Raw genomic sequence first — 11,355 nt, 5'->3', positions numbered from 1 at the left:
CTTTCTTTCTTTCTTTCTTTCTTTCTTTCTTTCTTTCTTTCTTTCTTTCTTTCTTTCTTTCTTTCTTTCTTTCTTTCTTTCTTTCTTTCTTTTTTAACTCTTATTAAAGTTCTCTCTTCTATTCCTTCTCTCCTCCCCAAGGGGCTCCCAACTAGAGTAGTGAGATTTAGTAAATAGAAATAGAGGATAGTGACTTAAATTGGAATTTCAGATAAACAATGAATCATTTTTAGTTGAAGTATGTCCTAAGTACCGCAAATCCTCACTAGAAGTCTGTCCAACTCGGGGTAGTGGAGGGGAGAAGATATACTGACTCTTGTCATCCCTTATACCGGCACTACACTCTTATTTGAACGACCTGGGGCAAGTTACTTAACCTTCTGCCCTCAGTCTATAAATTGGAACAATGGGGACAATAAGAGGAATAACAATAACAATAGCAATAGCAATAGCAACTGGGTTTTACTATGTGTTGAAATCTTTAAAGCACTGGGCAGGTGTTCAGGACTTAGCAAATAAGATCATTATGTATCAGCATAGTTGTGAATCAAAAGGTGGCATGAATTTAGATAATATCTCTGGGGGGAGGGGATGGTTTGCCGTTGGTGTATTAGGGCCAGATCCAGTGATCAGTAACCAAAGTAGACAGGCAATTGAAAATACGCCAGCCTGGAATTAGGGGGGAAAAGCTGTCCATTGATGCCTCTTATCAACGAGTCGGACAGTTAGACCTTTGGAGAAGGTGGGGAGACCGCACAAGTTTGGCGCGTGGAGATTTGAAGATGACAGACTGGCCGGGTGTCTGCAGCGTCCTCGGGTGAAGCGGGATAGGTGCGAATCCCGAGGTGCGGCGGGCGGGCGGGGCGCCGGGGGCGGGGCGACCGGGTGCGGGTCGGGTATGCGCGTGGGGCGAGTCGGCGCGCGGGGCCTGAGCTGAGGCGGCGGCTGCGAGCGTGCACTCCGCGCAGCCGGCGCCACGATGCGACACCTGTGGCTCTCGGGAACTTGGGAACTCTGGGTGCTGCTCCTGTGCTCCTGTGCGGACCCGCGCACTGGTAACTCTTCTGGGGTGCAGGGGAGGCAAGCCGGGAAATGGGTGTAGATCCAATCCCTGGCTGGGTGGATCTGACCGGTGCCCTCCCGCCCCAAGGCGGCGCATCGCCTGCGAGGCTGTCCTGGGACTTGGGACCCTGACTGAGAGAGAGAAACGGAGAGACAGCTCTTTTGTCATCAGCGTTGCTGCTAGAATTATAGAACCTCACTCCAACTTCCTCCAACTGACTATTGGAAAGAGCCAGAAATTGGCCTAGAGGGCGGGAGGCCCAGGAGGGAGGCAGCCTGCGTCGCCCTCCTCACTCTTCTGAGGCCCCTTTCCCCACTGAAAGGAGCGCTGTGGCTCCCAGTGGGACCGGAATGGGTTTTTGTGGCGGGTGTCAGTCACTTCCAAAGGCAGCTGCCCCGTGCCTTCCCAGTAATACCCAGGAGAGGGTTGGGAAGAGCCCCGTGAGATAAGAAATTGGAGTGGTCGGTGAAGATAAGGGAGGATGAACCTGAGATAGGTGAAGAGCAGCATGGGTTTGGAGATAGGATCCGGCTTGCTCGCTGGAGTTTCCTATTCTTGGCACTGGGCTGCGCGGTGTTAGGAAAGCGCCCCAAGCAGGAACAGTGTAGGAGCCCATGGCAAAGGCAGACTGGAAGAAAAGAGGCGTTAGATCGGGGTGGGTTGGGGGGCGAGGGGGGTGTCTTCTTTATGTTGGAGAGATGTTGCTATTATTGATGAAGTCCATGGTAAACTTTTTTTCAAGCAAGAGTGAACGATATACTCATAATTTCTTTAACATGTGCTCGTTTATCCACTGCAAACATCAACTTCAGTGGCACTCTGTCCTCACATGTTTTTACCTACCCTGAGATTTGATATAGGATCTAGTCATTACTAGATTTGTTTAATTTAAGCAGAAAATAACCGTTTCTCGCCACAGTGTATCTTTTTGTTGCTTTAAATCATTGCCTGCAGTTCTCCCAAAAAGCACCTCGCTGTGCCTGCATAGACTGCACCTTCTCTTTAGAACGCGTCTTTCAGAACCCTGGTTCAGTCCAGCTAACTCATTTGCCCTGCAGGATCAGCCAGCCTAAGGCAAGCAGTGGAAGCAGAGCCCCTCTGACTCAACCTTAGCCCCTGTGTGCTCTTCTGTCATTCTGGACTGTTTAAGATAAGCTTTGGGAAAATTGCGATTGTTATATATTTATATGTTCCCAGGAATTCAGTCATTGGTTGAATGAACGAATAACTTTATATTGGGCACTCACTAACATCCCAAGGCTAAAAAGATAAAAAAATTAGCTTTTCTGAAATCTTACTCTGTCATAGAAAGCGATTCCTGCTTTAAAAAAACAAACATTGCCCTTTGTACTTGGACACTTTTCTTTTTTGCTTTACCATGTTTGGCATTTCTTATATGCTTTTGTAATGACCTGGTTCCTCCCCATGCTGTTTCTCCTGCTTTGTCTACTGCTGTGTGGGCTGGGAATCGAGTTATAGAACAGTAGTTAATAAAAAGCTTCAGGAAATTAAGGGTTTAAATGAATGTTTTATACTGTGATAGACAAGAATAATGAAGTTGATCACATGTTATTCCTGTTCTTTATTGCATGAGATTGAGCTGTGGATAGAGCTAGTATCAAATAAGTTAATGACTTAAGGTCCGTGTCAAGTCACTGGTTAAAAAATAGAGTCAAGGCCCTCTCTGGTGGCGCAGCAGGTTAAAGCACAGCACTAAGAAGCTTAAGCCACTTCTGCATGAGTTCAATCCTGGCCTGCCCCGGAGGAGATCCATATGGCCCGGCAGATCTCTCCTGGCCTGCCCGCTGCTCCCCTCAGCAGTGTGCTTCATCGATCTGCTTGTTCTGCTCCCCACTCTGTCTCTGGTGAATCCTCTCACCCTCCGCATCTCTGGCCTGTACCCCAGTTCTGTATGAATAAATAAATAAATCTTTTAAAAAAAAAAGAGTCAAAAGTAATATTTACTTGTATTTACTGTTAGCCCTTAAGTCTCCATGCTTTTCTTACAGTGTTGTACAGATAGTACAAAATTCCATGCTTGAAATTAAGTATCTCTACTATATTTTGATTTCTTTCAGTTGATTCTAAAATAATTCCCAAGGTCACAGAAGTAATACCTAAGTATGGCAGCATAAATGGAGCAACAAGACTGACTATCAAAGGAGAAGGTATAGTTGCCTTTTTATTTAACTAAGGTTGAAGTATTTTAAGGACTTTTTTTCACAATTAGAGCTTTATGGTTTAAAAAATATTCCCACTGTTTCTGCTCTTGAGCAGAATAGTCAAACTCTATCCCATTTGATACCTGGCAGAATCCCCAAGGGTCTCCCTCAACCTAATCACTCGAAGTTGTGTTATAATTACTTCTTAACTCTAAGTTCTGGATGGTGATGCCTGAAATCAATGTCTTCAGTCCAACTCTGCAATATTTGCTTTATTTTTTTATGGGTCTAAAACTATTTGATATATATTTTTTAATCAATTAAAACACGGGGTGGGGGAGGGATGGTGCGAATGTGAGTGAGAGTACATGATAAAGAAATAGAATAGTAATGAAAGGAAGAAGGCAATGAAAGCAAAACTTCAGATCCCTTCTCCGCTACCTAATCCTTATCGTATGCTGCATCAACACATGGGTTATGTATGACTCCTTCTCCTTGCCTGGGCTTGTGATGGAAACATAGTAGACAATCACTGGATATATTTAATGCACAACTCTTCCTAGGATTACATGGAAATACTGGCTCTCCTGGCCATAAAGCTTTACCATCTAAGTGATAGTAGTATTCAGATGCTTATAAGTTTTTGAAGGATGGGAAAGAAAATTTTAGAAAGCATATTAATTAAAGCTGTTATATAGTTTTTAAAATAAGAGACATGAGGAGTTCTGAGATTCAGAAAATTTTCAAAGCAAAACATTTAATCATTCTGTTAGGTATATTGAAATGTCTCTCCATACTTCTGCAGAATTTAGCCTTTGAATGATATGCTGAAAATGGTTTATGCCTCTAAATTGTGAACAGTATATTTTTGATTAAAAATTTCTTTTTTAGAGTTAAATACCAGGAAACAATGTATTTGGTAAAGACTATTTTTAATATTTTTATCCATAGATCCATTATTTTATAAATAGCTGTTGTGATAATTTTTGACGCCATTGTGTGTTCAACAGAGATTTACCTGCCATGAAAGAAATGCCCAGATTTAAAAACAAAGCAAAGTAAAACAATAAAACCACCCAGTGATTTCCTTCAACCTTGAGATCTGAACTTTTTCCAATCCAGGAACCATGGCTTAAGTTTAAATGTATATGCCAAGACCCACCCCCCCCCACCCCTTCTTAGAAATAGGACGCAACAAAACAGAGCATTCTGTTCTTCTGGTAATTTGGGAGAATATCCTTATGCTTTAACATAACTTTGGCTCTTTTGTAAACCTTTCAAATTCTTAAGCACACAAGTAATATTCTTACTTATGAGGCATAAAGTGTCATGGTGCTTTTCTAGTTTTCCTCTCAGTCCCAATTCTGGATGCTGTTGACACAGAATTTTATTGATAGAATCATTTGAATCCTATTTAAATTGCAGATACCTGTAACCTCTCCTGATTTGTCTTTTTGCTTATGCTTTAATCACACTTCATAAATGACTAAAAATGCTTTAGCATGTGTCTGTCAGAGATGGAATCTAATTATTATTTTATGTAAATTTGGGGGACCCAAATAGCTGTAGAATGTGTCCAAAGAATTGATAATGAAATGAAATTGCAAAACACACCAGAGATCCTATAAATGCATGCATGTGGTACTCTATCAAACTTTATGTGGTGGCGTTTCAAGTCCCATTATTCATCAGTGCTGTCTCTGCTCCATATTCCATATTTAGTATTGCATGCAGAATAGTTTATTAATCATCCGAGAAACTTAAGAAATGAAGTTGTAAATGCTAAGTGATCACCTAAACGCTAGTCCTATGTGACCTTAAAAATGCTTTATTTTTACAAAAGTCGTGATGGAAAAGTAAAATTTTATAGAAATATTTTAAAACCTTATGATAGTAAATAAATAAATGCTATTAAGTAAGCAATATTATAATTTAAGAAACTGTGTAAGCTTTTTATATGCCCTGTCTCTAAAGGGACACAGAATACTTGGGGCACACAATAATTCGGTCTCCCATAATGCCCTGCAAGGAACCAGGTTGATTTTAGACGTGTGGCGGTGGGATGAAAAGGGATTACTCAGAGTCCATGTCCAGAACTATGAGACACCTAGAAGGATGACACCAAGCAAGTGCAGTCCAGCTCCAAGGACAGTCTCGTTTTTATTTAGAGTCAGACAGGAAATAAGAAGATCAAATGGGGACTGCACAAGTGTGTGGGGGATGTGTAACCAGGTTGTCCCTGCCAAGGGTGGGAAATGGGGAGAAAGTCAAGAAAAGTCTCAGTGTTGATGCTACTCCAACAATAACACCTGTTGCTCTTTTCAGCATGTACAGGTCCTCATACCAGGACTTTTGCCCTGAGAGGTTCCCTATCTCAAATGTTACCTATTTCTGCACATGCAGTTTTCAGTATGTATAGATCATCATCTCAGACTTTTTCCCTTGGAAGTTCCTTATCAACTTTTCCTGTTTCTACACATCGAGAGGCACAGAACAGGCAAAGAAAAGAGTAATCAAGGCAATGACACAGAATAGTTGAGGAACACCATAAACCAATCTCCCACAATGCCTTAAGGAACCAGGTATTTTGCATATGGTTGATTTTAGAAAAATTTTGAAAGAGGTTTGTCCATGTAATTTAAGATCAAAATAGAGTATATGTATTACATTTCCAATTTTCAAATGTAGTATGCATTTATTAAAGTATTATTTTGCTATGTGATTTATTATTTAAAAAGAAAAAAGGAAATGTTTGACTTATAAAGTGGATTCGCCGAAATTCTGCATGCTAAAAGGCCTACTGTACTATTTTAGAGTACCTTCATAACTTTGAGCTTTTTCCTTTACAGGAATACAACTTACATTAACCTTTACAGATTAAAAACAAAATTGTTACTATATTCCTTTTTTCTAAAGGCTGTGCTTCAGAAGCCAAAGATACATAATTTTACAATTATGATAATGTTTTATGAATGGTGTGATGGTGGAGATAACTGTAACTCCTTCGAAGATGACTGATTTGATGAGCAATGTTAGTCATTTTGATAAATTTTGGAGTTTTGGTAACTATACTGCTTTTGTAACTTTGTGTCTTCTAGTTCTCAATTGCTTCCTTGATACTTATGTGATCTCTTTTTACTTTAAAAAATAAGTAAGATGGAAAGAATAACATTTTACTTTGGCCCTTTCTTCTAGATATTTTTCTATCACAATGTCTGGTACATATTTTTGTTTATCTGAAGTGTTGAAGCATGTAATTTTTAGACTGTTATGGAAAGCACATGAACTGTGGTCCAGTCTGATTGGCTTTAACTCCATCTTTGCCATTTTCTATCATGTGACTGGGACAAGTTCTTTTAAACCTCAGCTTCTTCTTCTCTGACATCGGACATTGATTCCTGCTTGTTGGTGCTATCATGAACATTGAAAAGGATGAGGTATCTAACATCTGCTCCATAAATGGAACTGTTTTACTACTATTATTTTGCATTTATGGTATATATCTGCTTCCATTCTTTAGCAATTATTCTTTATCACTTGCACCTTTCCTGCATATTGGTTTTGAGGATTCCAAATTTTATGTAGGGTTATACACTCTAAACTTCACTTTTCTAAACTAGAGAAACCTAATCAGCCTGCATTGTGTGTGAGGGTTGCTGGCTTTCACATCACTGGCATCGACCACGCCAGCCTCACAGGCCCTACATTTGGTTGCTTTTATCAGGAGATCCAGGTTTGTGTGCCTGGCAACTCTTGTCTCTGGGTTTTCTGAAAAAGAGAAAAAAAGTACATCAACATGTCAGGCATTTCCATCTGAAGCCTCAACCTTTCCTGTTTCCAGGCTACACCCAGCTATTCCTGTAATATTTGTATCTTGGAGTACTTCCAGAGGTACCTTTTTTTTACCCTCTTTTTAAATTCAGAATTATACTTTTATTTTTTTTATTTTTTTTTTTATTAAAAAGTTTATTTTTACATCATTTTTCACATTTTTTTTTCATCTCAATTGTAATCCCCACGGGTTCAGAATTATACTTTTAAATTAAGATACTTTTTCTAGGTGGTTCATTTGCATTATTACTTTTAACTATTTGCAATTAGCTAAAATTTCTGAAGTATTTCTGTGCTTTCTTTTTAAACAAACTACAATGAAAATACTTAAAGTCTTACTGATTTTGGTTCACATTTTCCCAAAGGTCGCACATTTCACATAGATGACATTGTACATATCTATATACACACATCTATACTATATATAAATAAGTGATGTTAAAACAACCTTCCAATAAAAAGAATATTATCTTCTGATGGCACATTTTTTAAAAAAAAATTGTATTTGTCTTAGTAATGCTGAAGTACAGATTTTTGTTACCATGTTACTGATGTGACATATACCAAGTAAGAAAATAAATACATACATCATGTCCTGAACTACACCATAAGTGAAACTTTCCATTCTTTAATTCGTTGCCAGCAACCCTGTGTGTTCCCAACTCAATATGAACTCCAAAGATAAGCAGAAGTTGGCAAAAGAAAGAGCGGGTTTACAAGTAACTGCATTTCTGTGTTTTTTATGTATCTTCTCACAATTCCAACTTAACTGTGACTGATGAGCTTCCTCAATTCCTCAATTCAAAACTGCAAATACCTTTCACATATTAAAGTGATGCTTGTATTCGCACCTTAGTCTTTCTGCATGTATCCTATTTGGTTAAGGCTTAAGTTTAGGAAAAGAAAGTGGTATTATTGAAATTCCTACCCTTTGTTGAATTTTGATTTAATTTTTTACATATAAAGTTTAGAAGAGGAGCTCAAAACATGGTCTGCAGGAAGCTGTATGGGTAGCATAGGCAATAATTTTGTAAGAGCATTTTAAGTATTGTTTTTCTCTGAGTAGAGAAAGTGTGCTGGCTTGACATCCACAACTTGAATTCTAATATGATCCCCCATTTAGTGATTTGTGTTTATTTATTTATAAATATTTACTTATTTATGCATACAAGAACTGGGGTACAGACCAGGGGTACAGAGGGTGGGAGGATTCATCACAGAGTAGAGAGCAGAACAGGTGGATCTACTGAAACACACTGCCGAGGGGAGCAGTAGGAGGGTCAGGAGAGTTCTGCTGTGCTATGTGGGTCACCTTCCTGGCTGGAAATCAAACTTGTGCTGCAGTGGCTGCGAATTGCTTCATAGTGCTGCACTTTGCTACCAGGGAGGACCCAATTTTTTTTGAGAAAAAGAATGGTTTTTTTGAAAGCAGGATCTATAGTGATACTGAACCCAAATCATATCAATTGCACTATTAACAAATGAGCTAGGCCCTCTACTAAGCACTCCATATAGATCTTCATTTGGTTTTCCTAGCAATTCGATAAGTATATTCGTACTTTCTGACGCGATGCTAAAGCTGAGAGAATTTACACTTGGAACTCTTATAATCAAGGTCATATGGCAAGGAAATGCCAGAGCTTAGATTTTAGCTCAAGATATCTTAGGTTCCAAATAGGCCACTTAGCATGCAGCTTCATTCATGGAAGTTAGAAATGAGAATTTGGTAAACATGTGGTATAGTAAAGTACTACTCTCAGTTTTATATTAATCTAGGCCATAGTCATCATTTCTAACAAGCCTGTGTAGAACACAGACAATGTTCAATACTTTAAAAAGCAGTCACATCACAGATATCTGGCAATCTAATTCAGCCACCGTAGCTATTGAAAGTTATTTATATGAGCAGCTATTATAGTGGTGATGGTTTTACTGAAACAAACACTACTGACAATAATGAATACCTCTTACTTAATTCTAATATTAGTAATACAAATAAATAGGCTTTACAAAGCTAAATCTACATATCTGGGTTTACCTTTATGGTTATTTTTATTGATCTTATTGTACTGTGGGACAATATCTATAAGTTCTTAAATTTTTATTTTTTTAATTTATACTTATTTTTAATTTAATTTATATAATTGTGTATTCCCTGTAAAATTACCACCATCAGTTAACCTAAGAACTATCACTATAGTCCCTCATGCTCTTCTCTCCCCTGTTGTGACCCCTCTCCCTTCCCCCACAGAATGTCTCTTACTTATGAAGTTGCATGGTCCCTTATTTGTTTCCCTATATTCTTCCTGTAAGTGAAAACATTTAGTATTTTTCTTTTTCCTTTTGTCTTATTTCACAGATTTTTATCAGTGATGTAAATTGAAGTCTTTTATTATAAAAGAAAATTTTTTATAACTTCAAGTATATCATTAGTCATCATTTTGCCTACAGTGATATTTTAATGTTTAGCACCAATGATATTTAGAGAAAAATAATATTTAAAGGTATATTTTAGAACTCAGAATTTAGGAATACTACACTTGGAAGTAATCTGGCAAAAACTAACAATTTAACTTTATTCCAAAAGTATTTTACTAGAAAACTTCATAGATCCACTTTTTTTATTTAAAGATTTATTTGTTTATGCATATAAAAACTGGAATATAGGCCAGAAGTGTGGGTTGAGGATTCACCAGAGACAGAGTGGGGAACAGAACAGGCTGATTGACTGAAATATACAGCTGAAGGGAGTAATAGATGAGACAGGAGAAATCTGCGGGGCCATATCGGTCACTTCCCTGGCTGGGGATCGAATTCATGCTGCAGTGGCTGCAGATAGCTTCATAGTGCTGCACTTTAACCTGTTATGACACCAGTGAGGCCTCAAACTCACTTTTCATACTAGCATATTAAGTGCCTTTTAAACACTTTTATTAAGTATTTATAGAATTTGATAGCATATAATTGAATTACTCTTAATTATGGGCTTTATTTCTTGAGTTTAATTCAAAATTGATTGTTGGTCCCACACTATAAAACACTTTATGTGCTATAAATTACTAAATTTATGGTTAATTACTTCCAAATATGATTTTGAATTTTCTGTATTATAGTAAGACCACTCTGTTCCGTATCAATCATTTCACTGATTTTGTTGGAGCAAGTCATAGCATAAAAACACACTATTATTTTACTCACCTGGGGAAAAAAAGCAGCAAACTCATCAATCTTTCCCTTGATCCACACCCACACCTAGCTACTACCCTATTTTGCTTTCCTTTATAGTAAATCTCCCCCCAAATGTTCTTGTATTTGTTCTGTTCACTTATGGCCCTCTAATCTCTTGAAGTCTTGCCAGTCACTTACTCATGACTCATTGAAATACCTTCACTACTGCACCACATCTATCCTCTCTCCTGCCCCAAGTTTGAATTCTCAGAAATACAGATGGTCAGTGACCCTTGGCAAATGTTAAGTCAGATCATGCCACTCCTCTTGTTCAAAGCTTCCAATGATTCCTCCCTCATGAAGTTAACCTACATGCCTCAACCTTTGGCCTTATCTCCTATCATTTCTCACTCATAATTTTCCAACCACGTTTGCTAATTCTTGAATCCATGAATGTACTCCTACCACGAAGAACATCATGTTCCCTTTATCTGAACTGCACTGCCAGTAGGTACTGTCATGACTTATTTCTGAAAAACTTTCTTGATCATATGTCAGATGCCTCCCATTGCCCAGAAACAGGATTGGAAAATCAAGAAAATTCTGGAAAGAGGAGTATGAATGCACTAGTGATAATGAGCACAAAGCATACAAATTTATTTGTCTCAAGTTAATTCTCATAAGGGAGTATCCTTCACAGAGGAAATAAAACAACAGCTTTATTGCATGACTCAGTTAGGTGTTTCTCTCCTGGACCACTTCAGTGTGTGTGCAGTGACCCATGAACAGAAGAACCATGGGATGAAGACCAAGCCCATGGACTTCCTTTGCTGAATACTTGACTGCCAGTGGCCAGCACTGAGCTCTCTATAAGTAAATCCACCCAGCCAGGCAGTGACAAGTTGTCTGCATCCCTCTCCTCTTCTGGAAAGCACAGAGACATTCTTTCTAGTCCCCTACCTACCCTACCTTACTCCAAATAAAGGTTTTTGTGTTCTTTTATACAGTGCCCCTGTCAGCCCCATCCTCTTAGAGTTTACCATCTGATTGACTGCCATGAGAATTCATAAAATAATGTCTCAGCAAAAAGAACCTAGTACATAGCAGATGCATTTGTGCTAATAGTCATGT

At 38.5% G+C, this 11,355-nt stretch overlaps 1 protein-coding gene across 1 annotated transcript in view; it reads left to right on the top strand.

Annotated features, from left to right (window-relative positions):
- The first annotated feature begins 979 nt into the window (after nt 1-979).
- The window catches only part of PKHD1L1 (polycystic kidney and hepatic disease 1 (autosomal recessive)-like 1), a 135,503-nt gene continuing 125,127 nt past the window's right edge, over nt 980-11,355 (top strand). Inside the window, exons 1-2 of the mRNA XM_012722926.1 lie at nt 980-1,055; nt 3,142-3,231. Of these exons, the coding sequence (XP_012578380.1) occupies nt 980-1,055; nt 3,142-3,231 (166 nt within the window). The remainder of the gene's footprint in view (nt 1,056-3,141; nt 3,232-11,355) is intronic.

This window comes from Condylura cristata, unplaced genomic scaffold (genome assembly GCF_000260355.1).
Source record: "Condylura cristata isolate star-nosed mole 26May11 unplaced genomic scaffold, ConCri1.0 scaffold00009, whole genome shotgun sequence".
Lineage (NCBI taxonomy): Eukaryota > Metazoa > Chordata > Mammalia > Eulipotyphla > Talpidae > Condylura > Condylura cristata.
Note: the sequence above shows the minus strand (reverse complement) of the source record. Positions and strands in the feature narration are given on the sequence as shown.